The sequence below is a fragment of the Gekko japonicus genome, unplaced genomic scaffold (genome assembly GCF_001447785.1).
Source record: "Gekko japonicus isolate JY-2015 unplaced genomic scaffold, Gekko_japonicus_V1.1 scaffold77, whole genome shotgun sequence".
In the NCBI taxonomy this organism is placed as follows: Eukaryota; Metazoa; Chordata; class Lepidosauria; order Squamata; family Gekkonidae; genus Gekko; species Gekko japonicus.
Window position 1 is genome coordinate 219938 of NW_015161405.1, and position 19366 is coordinate 239303.

The following is a 19366-nucleotide window of genomic DNA, read 5'->3' on the forward strand; positions in this document are numbered from 1 at the left end:
TGATTTTTTGCAAGATGGTCACTCATCTGGCTTGAAGGCGGCAACACTTCGACGACAGACCGCAGCTCTAGCTTCCGTCTTACCAAAATACGGGGGTTACACTGTTACACAGCACCCTCATATTCGTCGCTTTCTTCGAGGTGTAACTTTACAAGACCCTCCACAGACGCATAGATTTCCCACGTGGAAGTTGAACACTGTACTTACGGCATTAACAAAACGACCGTTCGAACCTCTCCAAGATATCTCTATGAAATTCTTAAGACTCAAAGCACTATTTCTAGTAGCTATCACCTCAGCTAGAAGGATTTCAGAATTAGGAGCATTGTCTATCCGAAAAGATCTATGCGTGTTCCACAAAGACAAAGTAGTTTTACGAACTGATCCGTCCTTCCATCCCAAGGTTCACTCCAGATTCCACAATTCTCAGGATATATGTCTACCATCCTTCGTCCCAAACCCGAAACATCCTGTCGAAAAAACCTGGCATACCTTGGATGTTCGACGTGCCCTTAAATACTACATCTCAAAGACAGAAGCGACTCGACGGACAGAAGCCCTCTTCGTAAACATATTGGCCCCTCACATTGGTCGAAAGATGTCTACATCTTCCATAGGTACCACACTTAGAACTTGCATTGTAGAAGCCTACAGGAGTCTTAAACTCCCAGTTCCAGAGGGAATCACAGCACACTCACTACGTAGTGCAGCTACCTCCGCAGCCTTCAATAACAGGGCTTCAGTGGAAGAGATATGTAAGGCGGCCACGTGGTCATCTCTTTCCACCTTTATTAAACACTACAAGATCAATGTGTACGATTCGGCTGATGCGGCCTTCGGTCGTCGCGTCTTGCAGTCTGTTATCTCAACAGATGACGACCACCCACCCCAAAATTAATTACTGCTCTGGGAGGACCCACAAGATGGCCTCCGCCTCAGGGGAGAACGACCATTGGTACTTACCCGTGAAGGGTCCTTCTCCCTGAGGCTTGGAGGACATCTTGGCCCGCCCGGGTCGTCATACTAGCAATTTGTTCGATTACATCATTTATCTTTCTCCTTTCAAAAAATAATAATAATAACGACAGGGACCTTATAGGGCAACGACAGTGGCAGAGAGAGATATGTTTATTATGTAAATACTGGTTACTAGTTTATCAGTTTATTCAAGTTAGTAGATTTTTTCTTCCTGTTCTAACCGTTATTATTGAGCATAGTTTATTTAGCTTACTGCTTTCGGAACAACGAACTGAGCCTGGGTGACTCCCACCAGGAAACAGGAAGAAGTTTTTTTTTACTTAGTCCTGCCTCCCTGAAGAAGGATGGGAATCACCCACAAGATGTCCTCCAAGCCTCAGGGAGAAGGACCCTTCACGGGTAAGTACCAATGGTCGGTCCCTTCCCCCTATCTTTTACTGACAGAAGCCAAGGTGATGTGGTTGCTTAGCAACAGCTGCTGGACAGCCATTGAGAGGACATTGGTTTCTTAAAGTTATAGTTGCTGTTTTTATTATGTGTGTGTGTGTGTGTGTTGTTTATATATAAATGAGATTGTAGAAAGATCTGTATTTTCTCTTCATAGCCCCAATCTCTGGATTTAAGTATCCGCTGATGGGGAGTGTTGACAATTAGATAGGTCAGTTCAGTTCTTTATTGTTACGGGCATTTGACCAAACATAAAACCAGTTTTACAGTTTACACAATAAACAACATTTATAGAATAAAACATGATCTAATAAAACTTAGATCTGGTTACTGACGAGTAGATATATATATTGATGATGCTTTACATCTTCAAATAGTTGAGTTATCACTAACACAAGGCAAACTGATTGAAAAATGATGTAAAGAGTATATGTGGGTAACATACAAAACACACACAAGCTTGGGGGGGTCATTTTATCCCCTTTCCCCTTTGAAACGGGAATGTATTTGGTTATTTTAATTCATAATTAAATTTATGTACTTTTGGGTAGACCACCTCAACTGCAGTGAGAGTGATAATAATTTTGAGTTGTTGAGTACTGTTCTTATCTCTTTCATATAGTCTGACATTATACACCAGAGTGTATTTGAATTAATTCACACAGAAGACAGACCAGAATTCCAGCGCCAGCTTCACTGGGCTCTTAACCCAACACAAACTACAGATTCTGGACAGATAACAGAAGGTAAGCGAGGCAGTCAATAGCAAATAATTATTTATTTTGCTAAATATTCAATGCTTTTTTGTTTTTAAGGAGGTGGCCAGTATTTATGTATAGGGTTGTGCTATGTTCCACCGGTTCCCCCCTCCCTCGCTGTTCCTGAGAGTCCAGTAACCCACAGGAACAACATTTTGGAAAATTCAGGCTGCAGCAGATGAAAGGGATTGCTGCTACTCCTGCTTAAGTAAAGGGGACTTAATTTTTCTTAATGTTGTGGTTGAACACAGGCTGTTAGCTGGTAGTCCTTCCACAGCCCTGTTAAGTAGATCAGTATTATTATCTCCAGGGTAGCAGTCTGAGATTGAAAAGCTGTGGAGTGCCTAACCTATAGCTATCAGTGTTTTTTACTTGCCTTTCCAAACATGCACTAGACTCTTCTATTGTTGATTTACTGGCAGAATTGCCAACTGATGAGGGAAAAAAACCTGACCTAATAAGAGGCTGATCTGCAGAAAGTAGGCAAAGCCTTTTTTTACAGTGTGGAAATTAATTTCTGCAGAGCCAGCTGCTCATAAAGGCATAGGAGCAGGGACTGTTTGAAAAGTTAGCTCAGTTTGCAAAAGTTAACTTGAGAAGGAGCTCAAAAGTTTAACTCTAACTCAAACATTAATCTTAGAGGAAGAAAACTCTCTTCTCTACCTCACTAACGCTTCCTCCTTCTCTGCTGGGCTATTCTTCCACTTCCTTCCCCTTCCTGAGTTCATGGGGCAGCAGTGGCTCCTTGTCTGCATAGGGCCATGGCAGCTCACCTTATTGCCTTGCTTGCCTTTCCCCTAGTGGCCTCTTCACCTGCCCAACCTTCTTGTTCCATGCCTCCACAAGGTAGGGAGGAGGAGCAGGTGCCACTGGCTCCCCCTCTGTCTGTTCTCTTCCTCTACAAGCTCTGAACACACACACCCCAACTGATGGAGCATTTGCTGTTTCTTACCTGGGTGGGCCCACAGAAACTCACACTGTCACTTGGCCTTCCTGTGCTCCATAAAGGAGGAAGACAGAGAGCATGTTGCTCCCTACCCAGCCAACTCTCAGGGCTGCAGTGGATGGCTCCTTCCCACACAATTCAGGTGCGGCAGCTTGAGATGCACTAGGTCTGTGTCTGCCACCTGTGGCAGCTCAATTTGTGGTGCACCCACCACAATTTGAGCTACCATAGGTGACAGACATAGATCAGGTCTGTGCACCTGGCACAGCTGTGGCAGCTGGAGTCCTTACACACCCACCCCAGCAGCTCTATGCATGCCTGCCTAAACCTACCTCCTCTCTTTCTCTGGCTGATTGGGGCAGGCCAGCACATGAGAATGGGGACTTGGGTTAGCCCTGAAAAGAGGTGCTGGTACTCAGTACTGGTGCATGGAGTCACCAAAAAAAAAAGTCCTGTTAATACCCATTTGGGGCTGAAAATTTGTGGGGCTTATTTCTCAGCCTGAAAAGTTATACTGTACAAAGCATTATGTTTTGTATGAAAGAGCATTTGGCCATTTCTGGAAAATTGGGATTCCTATCCCCCTTTGGAACGTACATTTGAAGGGGGAAGAGCAGTCATGCTATAATCTCTTATTTAAAGGACATGATCAGCAGTAGGCTCACATATGGCTTCCATAGTACTCCAGATGAGGTGAACATTTTTGCCTCCTGAAAGACTGCCAAAATAGGAATGCCTTATTGAGGTAGAGCTATTTCGAGGTGAACTTCCCACCCTCTATTGGGCTCAGCTCTACTTGTTTTGTACTATTCATGTGATTGGTACTAAAAGATTAAGAGAATTGGGTATTAATTACATGGAATTCCAAATAATTCTGTTTCATACAGCTGTGGCAAAACTGAAAATAATGAAAAGGTTATGGTGCATAATGCATCATTTTAGTTTAAAAACACTGATATTAGGCAGCTTGTTTCACAGGTAGAAGCTTTTGCCCAAATAGCCACTGTTTATGTTTAACTGGGGACCTTTCAGGATATCCTTCATTTATGCTCTTGTTCAACATAGAATTAGAAATTTTATTAAGGAAGAATTGCTTTTGCAGGACTAAAGTAGATGTTCCTCTGAAAGTTTTTTAATTGATGTTTTCTGTAGGAGATAATGGCTTTTCACAATCAGCAACATATTATAACCCAGAACAACTACCTCCAGAGAATTCTTCGTTTATGGAACGAAACTTCATCTGCAGATTACGCTGCCTCCTGGATAATTCTTCTGGGTTCTTGGTAAGAGTTCCAAGAGGAAGAAACTTGATGTATTTTGTTTAAGTTGATATATTTAAAAGTCACTACTAGGGATGGTCACAAACCGAGAAAACTGTAGTTTGTGTTGGTTCATGGCTCATTTCACTGCACGAACCATGAAACTACACAAACTTTTCTGTTTCCTGAACTGGTTCATTTGGATTGGGAGGTGGTAGAACAGCCCCCAATGGGCTACAGACCCCAAACTCAGCAAGTGTACAGCTGACTTTCCTCTACCTGCTCTCCAGGTTTGGTGAGAACTGGATTTAGTTAGGCAGAGTTACAGCCCCCCCCCCCCACAGGTGCCCCCAGGAAAGTGCTCTCCTAAGAGCATGTTGAGCTGCCCCCGTGCAAGCTAGAGGCATCCAACTCGCAGAGGACTTCCCTGGGATGCCCCTCCAGGTTGTGTGCAGATTGGCTTGGGGGGGGGGGGGAGATTCTAGGGTCCAAAGTGCAAAGGGGGGAGTGTGTTGAACACACGCACTACAAACTAAAATCATCCAGCTTACAAGAGACCTCCCTGGGATGTCCCTCCACCTGCCTTCCAAGTGGTGTGTGGATTGGCTTTGGGGGGATGATCCTAGGGTCCAAAGCCTGCCACAGCATTGTGGAGATGGATACCAGGGGTTGCTGGAAGCCTGAATGGACAGGCTGCCTTGAGGAGGAGAGGTTGATGGAGGTCTAAACTAGACAAACTGCCATGAGGAGGACAGGTTGCTGGAGGTCTGAATGAACAGGCTGCCCTGAAGTGGAAAGGTTGCTAGAGGTCTGAACAGACAGGCTGCCCTGAGGTGGACACGTCGCTGGAGGTCTAAACAGACAGGCTGCCTTGAAGTGGAGTTTGCTGGAGGTCTGAGGTGGACAGAATGCTTTTAGGTAGATGAGCTTTTCTGAGGTACAGTGCCTGCTACTCCCCAAGCTCCATAGAGGGGTATCCCAGCAGGGGGAATTTGACCTTGATGAAGGACAACTGGTCCAGACTTGAGCAGTGGGGGCTGATGGTGTTGCCTAGCTGAGAGAACAACTGCTCTCTCTGGACACTGGTGGGGGGCAGGACAGGAGGTCCATGGCCATAATGGACCGATTGGGCCAGAGGGCATTATTTCACACCCAGTACTCAAGTGTATCAGCCTCTGGGGGCTCAGGGGGGCTCTGCAAGGCAATTGCACACCATGACCTCCACCGAGTCCTCTGTCAATGCTTGCCTGGCCTCCCCAATGGTGCTGCAGACCTCCCAGCTCATCACTGAGGTCCAGTACTGGGAGGGATTCTTGGGCTCTCAGGTTCTGATGTCCTGGCCTGCAGGTGCCACCACTGCTCCTCCTCTCCTTCCCCCTCTTCCATCCCCAGTTCCCTCCGGCCACCTCAGTTGCTCTGCTAAACTCTGTGGACCTCTGCACAGATGTCCTCCTTCCATTGCATGAGCTTGTTGTTCCTCACTGCAGTGCTGCCCTTAATACACGGGTTACAAAGGCAGGCTAAACAGTAGACCAGGGGTTGCCAAACTGTGGCTCGGGAGCCACATGCGGCTCCTTTACACATATTGTGCGGCTCCTGGCAGGTTGACTGGGGAAGCGAAAGGGAGACATTCCTCCCCGATTGGTCTTCCCTTCCCCAGCCAGTGTTCCCCTCCCTGGGTAGGCTTGAGGTGGGGGGAAGCAGAGAAGGAAAACAACTAAATGTGTTCTCAAAGCCTTCCCCTGCCAGCCAGCTTGGAGAAGGCGTTTGTCTCTAAATCCCTTCACCAAGCCAGCCAGTATGAGGGCGTGGGGGACTTGGAGGACGTATTTAAAGTTAAAGTTGTTTTCTTTCCACCTCTCCCTCCCTCCCCATCTAAAGTTAAATGTGTTCTCCAAGCCCTCCCACACTGCCAGACTGGCTTGGCTCAGAGAAGGCATTTGTCTCTTTAATTTAATTTAATATGCAAATTTGCATATTTTTCAATAAAAATGTATGCGTTCATGTCTTAGCTCTCAAACATCTGACGTTTATTCTGTGGCTCTTAGATTAAGCAAGTTTGGCCACCCCTGCCGTAGACCCTCTGGATGCAATCACTTAGTCATGCCAGCTTTCAATCTGCCCACCAAGGCCCTGGTCCTCAGGAGAAGAGTCTCTCCCTACACAGCACGGATGCGAGCACCCATCCAGCCCTCAAATCAGGGGGATGACTTGCCCCAGGCTGGCTCTGTGACAACACAGGTTCTCGCTGGTGTCCTGAAAGGGCTTCAGAATGTCCATCATTTGGGAGCGGCCTGACAGTCAGTAGAGCCAATGCTTAGCTCCTCCCCCTATGCAGCATGGGCATAGTGGACATGATGTCCTGCACCACACCCTTCTGTTCCACCAGATGTGAGACCATCATGTAGATAGAGTTCCAGCATGTGGCCATGTCCTGGAGGAGTTGGTGTTTGGGCACCCCCACCTCCTCCTCTTTATCATGCAGCTGGCGGGCAGACTTGATAGTGTGGGAAAACTGGCTGACCAGGCACCAGCAGCTGTCCTGGAGTGAATGCTTCTCTCGTGTCCCCTCATCCCAGCTAGCCTTCACGGTGTTCCACAGCCCAAGAGCATCCTGCACCACAAGGTGGATCTTGTGTGTCAGGCACACAATGCCCTCAAAGCCTGCAGCATTCAGCGTCGCCACCATGTTCCTACCAGCGTCTATGACCATTCAGCCACAGATAATGTCACCCACAGACACACACTCCCTCAGTGTAGCCTGGATCTTGGCAGCAATGTTCCTCCAAGTGTGGTCCTTGTCCATACTATATGCCTGGAGCAGAAGCACTTTGCAGTCCGGTGGCAGGACCACCTGCTCTTCTCAGGGCCCTGTTGTTGCTGCCTTGGTGGTCTGGAGGTCCTATGGTTGCCACCAGTGGGCGGTGAGAGAGAGGAAATCATGCTGACGACTACTCCACATGTCGGCTGTGAAGTGCACAGTCCTCCCTTGTGTTCCAGATATCTGGGCTTGACTAGCTCTCTCATAGAGCTGTAGATGGAGGGCAGGACACGGTGGCTAATGGTCCTCCTAGAGGGGGCTGGATACTAGGGGGCAAAGAACTGCAACACCTGGCGAAAGCCCACATGCTCCACTACGGACAAAGGTAGTCCATTCAGAGCAATCATCTCTGCAATTACACAATTGTCAGCCTCTTGGGCCTTCCCACTAGCCCTTCTCAGTGGCATTGCAGTCGCCATGGGAATGACTTCCTGGAGGGTGGCCTGCCAGGACGTTTCACCACCCACACCAACCCTGGTGTTAGCCGTCTTTTTAGTTGGCTGAGAGGAGGACTCTCTTCCCCTCCCCTTCTCCCCACTGAGCAGGCCTCTTTCTCCCCCAGTGGGTGCTAATAGTTCTTCTGGAGGCAACATAGCTGGGTGGTGCCTATAGAAGTGCCTCTGGAGGGTAGTGGAGGAAGGATGTAGGGGGTTAGAGCCGCTCCGCAGCACGATGTCACAGACCCCACACCGTGCTGTACGGGGGTCATTTGGGAGGGTGGAGTAGTGCTCCTACTGCCTGGTCTGCAGTGGGTGCCAAAAATTGGAGTGGGCTGTAGGTTTAACCTCTGCCATGTGTTGTTGTGCTGGGAGGACTCGCATGCTTGTGGGCTTGAGGTGGGAGCAGCCCCTACTGGTTGGGAAGTGATGGAGGTAAAGTGTTCCCCATCACCACCATCAGATTCCTCCAAGTTCTCCATTAATATTTTTTGCAGCATTTCCTCTTCTGGGAGATCTAGCAACTGTTTCTCCCTGCCGTCCATCCCCAGGAAAACAGCCAGAAGCAGAGGACCCACATCTGCCAAGACCCCTGCTGACACTCCACTGGTGCTGGGCACCAGTGTACCGGCAGGACAGACTTGTCACACAGCAACAGCTGTCCATGGGATGGGGGGAATGGACTTCTTCCTCCCATGAGAAGCATTGGCTCCCACTCTCTCCCTCATGGTGAAAAGGTGCATCCTACACCAAGAAACCCAAAGAGCTTCCCCCGCCCCCCCCCCCGGCAGTGGCAGAGAGAGGCTACTAGTGCCACTGCTCAGTCCCTTCTGTCCTGAGCCAGAGGTGTTGCTTTGTTTCCTCTTTGTGGGTTTGTTTTTTGATAAATAAAAGTAAAGGCAACCACAGCAAATACACGCAACCACAGGAAAGAATAAAGAAAGATGGCTTCCCCCCCCCCCCGGCAGTGGCAGAGAGAGGCTACTGGTGACCCTGCTCAGTCCCTCCTGTCCTGAGCCAGAGGTGTTGTTTTGTTTGCTTTTTGTAGGTTTGTTTTTTGAAAACAAAAAGTAAGGGCAACTTCAGCAAATAAATAAAGCAAAGAAAAGAGCTTGCCCCCCGCTGGCAATGGCAGGGAGAGGCAGTGTATGGCTCAGGTCCTTGAAACCACAGCAAGGAGCACCTTCCCAGGTGGGAGAGGTGTTTAAAAAAATGTCCCACTATGTAGGTGTGGGGAAGAGTCCCTCAAAGCCTCCCCTAAAATCAGCCATGCAGTAAGCAATTGCACTAGTCTCTCTAACGATGATGGACTGACTTCTCTCTAAGTTAGAGCAGCTGACTCAGGGTGTGGCATATATACAATCTGCTTCCAAAGAGCAGAATGGGAGCTCCGTGATTGGCTTCCAGAGCTGTCAGTCAAGCTGTGGACAACTGCTGTGGGTGTTTCTAGGGCTCTCCACAAGTCCACACCCAGCATTGCCTAGGAATTGATTGAATCAGCGCCAGGCTGTCTGGAGAATGAACCGCTAAAACCTCCACAGAAAAAATGCCGTTCATTTTTGGTTTGGGAACAACAACAACAACAAACCAACTGGTTCAAAACAAACCACAAACCGGCCTGGTTCATGCTCGAATCGTGGTTCGTTTCTTAGTTCATGACCATCCCTAAAAGTCACATGTTTGGTTCTAGGAGTTTTTTATGATACCATGTGGCAACATTGTCTTTCACTGGGCACTCCATGAAATTGCTGAGCGGTCGGGTTAGAACGGATAAGAGGAAGTACTTCTTCACCCAAAGAGTGATTAACACTTGGAATTCACTGCCACAGGAAGTGGTGGCGGCTACAAGCATGGACGGCTTCAAAAGGGAATTAGATAAGCATATGAAGCAGAGGTCCATCAGTGGCTATTAGCCACAAGGTATAGATAGGGACTCTGGGGCAAGTGATGCTTTGTCATCTTGGTGCTTGGGGGGGGGGGGTCAACAGTGGGAGGGCTTCTAATGTCCTGGCCCCACTGGTGGACCTCCTGATGGCACTGGTATTTCTGGCCACTGTGTGATACAGAGTGTTGGACTGGATGGGCCTTTGGCCTGATCCAACATTGGCATCTCTTATGTTCTTATGTTCACTGTGGGTTTTTCCAGGCAGTACTTGGTTGTACTTTTAATATGTTCAGAATCCAAAAACTTCTGGAATAATGAAACACTTATGTAGCTTTTCCCATTTGCAAAGCCACCAATTTCAGTGTAGCTATGTCCCACTTGTTCATGAATTTCATTCCCTATTTGTTGGCGGTGGGAAGAGATACTGATTTTGTTGGAAGACTGCACTATTGAAGCTTCCTAGCTCCTGAATTCTGTTCTTAAGAGTCGCTCACGTCCAGCCCTGTAGCCAGGAATTTTTTTATGGAGGGGTGCCAATTAAAGTAAATTAAAATAAATTAAATTAAGCCACACATTTCCACCTCACCTTTTCTGGGCAGTTCATCTCCACCCACTAAAGATCCCCTCCTCCACTCCATCTGCATTTATTAGTCTTGTAACCCCCCCCCCCCTAAATGCGCTCAAGCCTGCTTTGGTTCCCTTCCCCCACATCGCCTAGTATCTTTCTCCCCCTTTCCTTCTGTTGCTCCTTTCGCAGACACCCCTCCCTCCCTTCCTCTCTCATCCCTGCCCCAACATGCACACTCTCTCCCCCCTTGCAGAAGAAGAAGAGATTGGATTTCTACCCTGCCCTTCACTCAGTCTCAGAGCAGCTTGCAGTCTCCTTTCCCTTCCTCTCCCCACAACAGACACCCTGTGAGGTAGGTGGGGCTGAGAGAGCTCTTTCAAGGACTGCTTTTGAGAGAACAGCTGTGAGAGAACTGTGACTTACCCAAGGTCACATCAGCAACTGCATGTGGAGGAGTGGGGAATCAAACCCAGTTCTCCCAGATTAGAGTCCGCACTCCTAACCACAACCTGGGCTCCAGTCGGCAGGGCTCCAGTCAGCTGAGTGGCACACAAGGACCATGTGTCCACAACAAAAGCCTCTTTCATTGTTTGCTGGGCCCTAGGCGGTGTCCCAAATCTGCTCTCTTCTTCCCTCCATGGCTGGCCCGTCTGCCAGCTCTCAGAGACTCGTCCCCTGAAGGAGGAGGGGAGAGGACCAGTCTCCTCGTTCCCTCTCTGGAGAAGGCGAGTGCATGATGGGAAGGAGAGAGGGTGAGAGGGGCCTGGGCTGCTGGGGTGTGGCGTGGCAGAAACAATAGGAGGCATCGCCCTATGTGCCTCACTGTTGGCTATGGCCCTGCTCACGTCCCACTGGTGCTGAATCAGAGCTAGTCATAGTTCAAAGGAAAACACTGGAAGGGTTTTATTGTGTTGAAAGGGCCTGACAGTCTCCAGCAAACTGGGTGCTAACCTTAGCAATTGAGCAGTGTGGCATTTATTCATGGGTTCTCACTAAAAAGTGTGTCATTTCTGAAAAATTGAGATTTTTATGGTAGTTGGAAGTGGTGCAAATCTTATCATTGAAGACTGTTGCATGTTCTAGTGAAAGGTAATTGCTTAGTTCATTGTTTTTGATTTCTTTAAAGTACTTTCCAAAGTGTGAAATTATACAAAGTGTGAAATTCCCATCCTTGCACATGCCTAAAATGCACTGGTGGCTTTGGGCTGGTCAATGTCTCTCACCCTAAGCTACTTGACAGGTTTTTTCTGAAGATAAACGGGAGATGCATGTACATCTTCTTGGAGGAAAAATGAGATAAAACAATAATAACATTATCTTTTCTAACTAGTATTGGATAAAACAGTTATGGATTCAGCAGAAGGAGTTCACAGTACCATGGCTATTCTTTAGCATTCTTCTCTATGTTTATTTTAAAATGTGAATTAAATATGAACTTCATTAAACTTCAGCATTATTGTTTCAGTGGTAAAGCAATCAGATTCATTTTTGAATGAAATCTACCAACGTACCTATGGGACCGCCTTCTCCGCTATGTCCCTGGAAGAGCTTTACGCTCTACTGATAACTTCCTGGTGATCCCTGGCCCCAAGAATGTCCAGCTGTCCTTGACCAGAGCCAGGGCCTTTTCAGCCCTGGCCCCAACCTGGTGGAACTCTGCCGAATGACACCAGGGCCCTGCGGGACCTTGTGCAATTCTGCAGGATCTGTAAGGCAGAGATGTTTTGCCAGGCTTATGGTTGAGGACAGCAACTGTTGGTTATACTGGCTGGCACCCTCCCCCTCCTTTCACCCCTCTTTCCTGGATGCATATTTTGTTAAGTTTTCACACCCTCCCACCATATAGCCAGGTAATCTAGAAAGGGAATACAAAACTATAAATCACCATCTGGGATTTTATTCTGATTTTATTCTTATTTATTGTATTGTATTTTAAAATTTGTATTCTGTCTTATGGCATTGTGCCTCTTTTGTACATCGCCCAGAGCCTGGCATAAGCTGGGATAGGGCGATTAATAAATCAAATAAATAATAAAATAATCATAGTAAAAATATAGTAACATCACTTCTCCATAATTTACCCAAACAAGTAAATGTGTGAGAGACAAACAGAGAGAAGCACACCATATGGCTACAACTGGTTTTCTTTTTTCTGAAGGCCATGAATTTTCAAGGGAGATTAAAGTTTCTTCATGGTCAGAACAAGAAGGGGAAAGATGGGGCAGCTGTATCTCCTCAGTTGGCTTTGTTTGCTGTAGCCACTCCTCTTCAACCTCCATCCATCCTTGAAATACGTACCAAAAACTTCATCTTCAGAACAAAGCACAAACTGGACTTCACACCTATAGGATGTGATGCAAAGTAAGTGCAACATTTAATTAATTACTTATGCCTCATATTAGTAATGTCAGATGTAATTAGCTGGGAGCCAGTTTGGTGTCGTGGTTAAGTGCATGGATTTTAATCTGGGAGAACTGGGTTTGATTCCCCACTCCTCCACTTGCAGCTGCTGGATGACCTTGGGCAAGCCATAGTTCTGTCAGAGTTGTTCTCTCAAGGACAGCTCTGGAACAAGCTTTCTCAACCCCACCTACCTCACAGGGTGTCTGTTGTGGGGAGGGGAAGGGAAAGGAGTTTGTAAGCCACTCTGAGACTCCAAGTGAAGGGTGGGGTATAAATCCAATTTCCTCCTCCTCCTCCTTCTATTCTTCCTCTTCTTCTTCTGTTAGTGGAAGTAGATCTGACACCAGAGTATTATTGTTAATAAAAAGCTTTGATCCATTTTTTAGGGAGCCAGATATTTTAGAATAGGACATTTTTCTAGCATTTGTATCTTTGTTGTCTCCCATGTTGTGTATTTGTGTTATTGTAGTTAAGATCTTTCTGGATCTTTCTGGAAAGGAAATAAGAGATTTTCATTGTTGGTGACACTCAGCTATTGAAAACTTTTGTTCTCTGCTTGCCCATTTTGGGTTACAAGTTTTTCTGTTATACATAAAATCATTTGTTTTTTTACTGTGAACCACCATGAGCTATAGAAAGATGACACAAAAATGTTATAAATGATTGAATCTGTTTTTCAGAGGACGAATTGTGCTGGGCTACACCGAAGCAGAATTGTGCATGAGAGGAACGGGATATCAGTTTATCCATGCAGCTGATATGCTTTATTGTGCTGAGAATCATGTCCGAAGTAAGAAGTGTTATGCTGACCTATAAAACAGAAGAATGTTTGCCAAGATAAATTCTGAAATGTATCTTGAATTTATCTCTTCCTTTTTAAAAACAAGAGCTTTCCTGTAGACACGTTTTTCGACTAAACATTGAGCTTATATTGGAAGATGCACTATTTTAAAATTCTCATGTGGATTCCTTTAGTTTTAATCTCCATGTTCATGTCACATCTCACTCTTTACTATTTTTCTTCTCTCGCTATCTCTTCCTGCAAGTCCAGCAGTTTTCTCAAGCAGAGTGACTATTTTGAGAAATTTTTGCCAAGTCTAAATTTAGGTTGTACTCTGACCTTGATAGAGTTGGATTTTTTTCCAGAAGCTTTATTTTAGTGTATACACCTCTGTTGAAAGGATGTGCTTTTTCCTTGACTAATATAATGTTTGACATTGCTCTCCCCCACCCCTTAGAACATGTATTGACTTTGTTGATAAAAGCCAAAAAGCCTTTTTACCAGAAAAAGGGAAATTGCCATTACAAAGGTAAATTATTAGCTCCTATTTAAATATCAACCTTCCAAAAGTCTTCATATGGTTCATATAACTAATTTGCAAGTGAGTTTCCAAAGTTTTTTTTATCTTGAATTAAGAATTTGCATACAGGCTTATGTTTCTGTAGTGTGGTAGAACTCTGTTATAAGTATAGAAGTATAAGAAGTCTATATTTCAATAATTTGTAAATTAGGTTATGTGTAGCAGAACAAACATATTTGATAAAATTTTGCATGTAAACCTGTAAAGTTAATTTGGGGAAAAAATAACTATTTTTAACACTTCTGATTTTTTTAGTGATAAAGACCGGAGAAAGTGGTATGACTGTATTTAGGCTTCTTACCAAAGAAAATCGATGGGCCTGGGTTCAAGCAAATGCACGACTGGTTTACAAAAATGGGAGACCAGACTATATTATTGCCACTCAGAGACCTATTACGTAAGTATTCTTCGAGGCAGATTCTGTAGACCTTAAATTTTCCAGTCAGTCTTGATCATAGGTGTTTTCCACAGGGAGAAGGCCAAAGGGCATTGTTTGATTTCTCCACTGTGGCTGCTGATATAGCACAGTGGCAGCATGGTTTCCACATGGCAGCTTTTCCTGCATTTTCCCTGCCCCATCCCCTCCTACGTACCATGGGGGCCTTTTCTTACTTTTTTTTTTTTAAACAGCCATTGACATATGGTTATGGCATTATAACAATATGTCTGTCAAATAGTATTCCCAGGTTTTATTAACTGAAAGGCATATCTCTACAACAAATGGAACTGGAGACTGACTTTTTGATGTGAGTTAGGAATTCAGAGGAGCTGATAGAGAGCTTGTTATGACAGTATAATACTACATGGAGGGATCCCTCATCAGCTGGGAGTCAACTCCTGATGGCTGCAAGTAGCCTGTTTCTGCAGATACACAAAACAGGTTGATTAATTCGCTGCCTGATCTTCACTGGTGAACTGGACGTGAGATGAATTGGCAGGTGTCAGCATCCTGTGTGAACATAGACCTCAAAGTATAGCAATAACTAGTTGGATCTGAAGGTTCTCTTTCAGTAACAGAGGAGCATTGCTCAGGCAAACATACTCCTTCCACCAGAAGAAGCCTTCTTGTGCTGGTAGAAGGCTCTTCTGTTAATGGAACAAACCTTATGATCCATTGTACTATCTCCTAGTAAAATAATTTGAAAATAAAATGTATTATTTGGGTCTTTATTACTAATTTAACATCATAAGTAAACTATATGTAAAATCTCCTACCTTTTGAGCATTGGTTTTAAAATTATGTTTCTATTAGGGGTGTGCATTCAACTAAATCTGAGCTTTAAAAAAAATCCAAAAAATACCTTATTGTTATTTTCCGGAAATTGTTTCAGCGGAATATAGATTTGGGTTATTGTTCAGCTATCCAAAATGGCCAAGCCCTGAAAATCCCAAAAAATATTTGGGATTTTGGGGACTACCAGATAGACAAACTTAAAGGGCGTTTAAAGGGATTACAGTCCCTTTCAGCCCCATAGCCAGGATTTTGTGGCTTGTGGGGAATTTTTTTCTGGTGGGGCTGAAGTCCTCAGTGCAGGAAGAAAAGCTATTTAGCCAATAGAAAGCTATTGCCAGGATAGATCTCTAAACTGCAAGCTGTCAACCACTTTAGATGACAGTTCTCAGCTGCTGCAAGTTAATCACTTCTGCCAGCCTAAGCAACAGTTCTGATAACAAACCAGCAGGTGGGGGTGATGTATTCTATAGTCAAGAAAGCTAACACTTAGGCAGAAAAACTCTTAAAGGAGACCAGTTTCTTGACAACAGAGTTAGAAGGGATCCTAGAGGTCACCTACTCCAACCCCCTTGCTAAGTACAGAAATTAGTCAACTACAGAACCCCACTCTGCTTAAAGGAGTGCATGCCTTTAAAAAATGTTTTTAAATTATTGAAAAAAGCATTTACAGGAGAAATTCTTATAAAGTTATGCCTTTAAGAAAGGGGGTGGGCCCCCCAAAAGCATCACTGTAGCTACGGGCCTGGTCCCTTTAAATGCCTTCTCCAAGCTGTGCAACTCTTATGGCCAGTGAACTCCGAAGCGTTTAAAGGTCTCTCAGTCCCTTTAAACAGCTTCCGGGTGAACTTGCCACTGGAGAAGGTGTTTAAAAGGACTGCAAGCCTTTTAAAACCTTTGGAATTCACTTGCCGCAGAGTTGCATGGCTTGGAGAAGGCATTTAAAGGGACCACAATCCTTTTAAACACCTTTTTTCTCCATTGAAAGCAATGGAGGATGGGGGCACCTTTTTGGGGGGCCCATAGAATTGGACCTCCAGTGCAGTCTTTTTAAAACTTGGGAAGGGGTTTTGAGGAAAGACACCAGCAGCTATGCTGCAAATTTGGTGCCTCTACTTCAAAAGACAGCCCTCCCCCAAGCCCCAGATTGATTCTGCATTATACCCTATGGGGACCATTGATTATAATAATGCCCATAGGGTATAACGGAGCCAAAAATTAGAGTTTCTCATATATTCTCCATACCATACCACTACTGGGATTCAGGGATGTTGGAAAAAACTGATATATATTTTTTTGGGTTCAATATACCCAAATCCGAAAAATACAGGTTTTGTTTTGTTTTGCATACCCCTAGTTTTTATTGCAGTTACTATAGTAAACTTTCTACCCTTGGTGTTCTGCAATTTAGAGATGAAGAAGGGTCAGAGCACTTACGGAAGCGAAACATGAAGCTGCCCTTCATGTTCACTACAGGTGAAGCCGTCTTATATGAAGTGACATTTCCTCAGCTTGGCTTAATGGATTCTTCTCAAGCAAAGGCTAAAAGCAGCTTCGGAAAAGGAGCAGCTTCCAAGGCTACGCAACCCAAACAGTCGGTTGATCCCAGCTCGCTTTTGGGTGCATTGATGCAGCAGGATGAATCTGTGTACCGCTGTCCACCTGCTTCAAATAAAATTTCTTTTGAAAAGAACATTTTTACAGATACCAGGGATGAACTGGGTGATGCCATTGCCAGTGATTGGCAGGATAATATTTTTCCAGTGGGAAATAGCAGCCTTCTGAAACAAGAGGAGACTGGGTGTCCACAGAATAATAACTTGATGCTTCCTGAAGATAGTGTGGGGCTCTTTCAGGATAATAAAAACAGTGAATTGTATAACATCATGAAAACACTAGGTATTGACTTTGAAGATATAAAATGTTTTCAGCAGGATGAAGAGTTTTTTAAAAATGATCTTTCTGATATAGATGATATTAGAGACATTGACATTACTGATGAAATCTTGACGTACGTTCAGGATTCCTTAAATAAGACTGATCTCTTGTATCCGTGGTGCCAGCAGCAACAGCCCATGGTTCAGAATTCAAGCTGTTTAATGCAGCAACAGTTGGAGCAACAGCCACCAGTTGCAGAACAAAGGCAGCTGTGTCAGAAGATGAAGCACATGCAGGTCAATGGGATGTTCACAAACTGGACCTCAGTCAGCAGCATGCCTCTTAATGCTTCACAGCAACAATCACACCCTTGTGTCTTTCCTGGTGTTCAAGAATTGACTCAGGAGTTCCCTTACAAGTCTGAAGTTAACACGGCAACGTATGCATGTAGGCAAGAGTTTACTCCTTACAAACACCCCACGAACATGGTGTCACAGCTTTCAGATTTTCCACAGATAGATTTCCCAGTAGGAGGTTTTGACAGATCAACGTATTCAGGTTCTTCTGGCTTAGAGGATTTTCTCAGTTGTTTGCAGCAAGTCCCTGAAAGTCAAGATTCTGGAATAAATTCTCAGCCAGTTATAGTAACTCCTCAGACATGCTATGCTGGTGCTGTGTCAATGTACCAGTGTGTTTCTGAAATGCAGACAGACTGCACGGAAGAAATGCAGTATAATCCTGTGGTGTCGGGACAACAAACATTGCTAAGCAAGGTATGGCATTTGAACTGTTAAAATATAATCTGTAGGCATTTGATAGGATCCAATGAACTTTCTGTAGATAACCATTTTTCGTATAATCTGCATTGCACAAATGGTCTTTGGTTTATCTGCCCCCACCAAGCTATTTTAGTATCCTCAGAACTAGAGGTACTTAAAATTGTAAATGGGGGCATCTTAAAGAAATTTATGGAGTTGAGGGAAAGCAAAAATTGTTGTGTTTTTGCTAGAAGTTTTTCACTTCTGGAACAGACTTTATATTTTGTATTTAGAATAATGTCATTGGTGCATTTCCATTTAATATTAAGCTGTAGTAATGAATGCAGTAATATCCTTACTGGCTTCACATTATCCAAGAATAGGTTTTAGGTTAGAAATCAGAAGGCATAATTGTTTCTGCCGTAGGGTTGTGTTGACAGTATGATCTCAGGTTGTTTTAGCCTGGTAATCCTGTTAAAATTTCTGTACAACATATGAGTAATGAAACCCATTTAATTTCCTTTTGGTAAGAGTATGTGTATAAAGAAAGAAGTACTCACTTTGGACCAAAAGTAAAACACTAAAGTAGTAGCAGCTTGTTACTTTTAATTATAGATAGGTTTTGTAATGTTTCACATGTTTATGTTTGGAATGCAACAGTGGCTGCCTTCAAGCGATGATATTTCTCTCTAACTCAGTAGTTATCTGACTCATCCCGTTTAGTGCTTCTTAATTGGGTACTTTGGTGAGGTTCTGTTCTAGGTCTCTGTAACAATTTGCAGCTTACCCTTATTTTAGGCAGTTCCACGAATGATGACTTTTCCAGTAGTGTCTTAAAAAGCTATTTCAAATAAGCTTCATTCCTAGTTGGCTGAGTCACTAAACAAAGTATATAAGAAGTGCCACAATATTTCTTTTTCTTTGGAGACTTGTCAAAACCCTAGAATCTTGGAAGTACAGCTGGATGTTTTTCTTTTGATGGCTAGGGTAAACCAGGGAGAAAAATTGGACAGCTAGTACTCCCCCCCCCCCATGATGTGTAAATATGCCTGAAAAATCTTGTCCTCAATGTAAAATTTCCTCACAGGTCCTTTCCTTAGTTTGCCATTCTGTATCCGATCTCTTGCTTATCTTGGAGTGCAAATCCAAATTCTCTGTGTTCAAAAAGGTCTCTTCCTCACATGCTTGCCAGATGTGGGGAGTAGGAATGAGATTGTGTTGAGCCTATGGGGATCTTTCTTGCTTGCTCTGGACTGGGTCATAGTGTGTATTACCTGCCTACATATAACAACTATCAATTGAGCAAACACATTTCTCTTACTTGTTTCAATGAAATTGGACTTCACACTATAAATATAAGCATTGTTGGTTCAGTTCAAGAAACACATAGCATTAATGATGCTTAAAAATTGTACTACATTTAAAGTTTTGTTTACCTGCCTATTACTGAGGCATTTATGTTTCATGTGTTCATTTTTTAAACCACTGCAATAAGTGGGGTTGACATGCTCTCTCTGTGTGTAGGATGGTGGGAAGCACACACACACACTTTTATTGGCATTGAGAGTGCAAAATATTATGGGAATACAGCAAAATATTAAGATACATCAATCACTTACAAACCCTGTCTTCTGAT

The 19366-nt window shown here is 44.4% G+C and overlaps 1 protein-coding gene across 1 annotated transcript in view; it reads left to right on the forward strand.

Annotated features, from left to right (window-relative positions):
• The window catches only part of AHR (aryl hydrocarbon receptor), a 76972-nt gene that overhangs the window by 41762 nt on the left and 15844 nt on the right, over positions 1-19366 (forward strand). The window contains exons 5-10 of the mRNA XM_015426184.1: positions 2048-2171; positions 4282-4412; positions 12258-12460; positions 13183-13292; positions 14119-14260; positions 16506-17745. Of these exons, the coding sequence (XP_015281670.1) occupies positions 2048-2171; positions 4282-4412; positions 12258-12460; positions 13183-13292; positions 14119-14260; positions 16506-17745 (1950 nt within the window). The remainder of the gene's footprint in view (positions 1-2047; positions 2172-4281; positions 4413-12257; positions 12461-13182; positions 13293-14118; positions 14261-16505; positions 17746-19366) is intronic.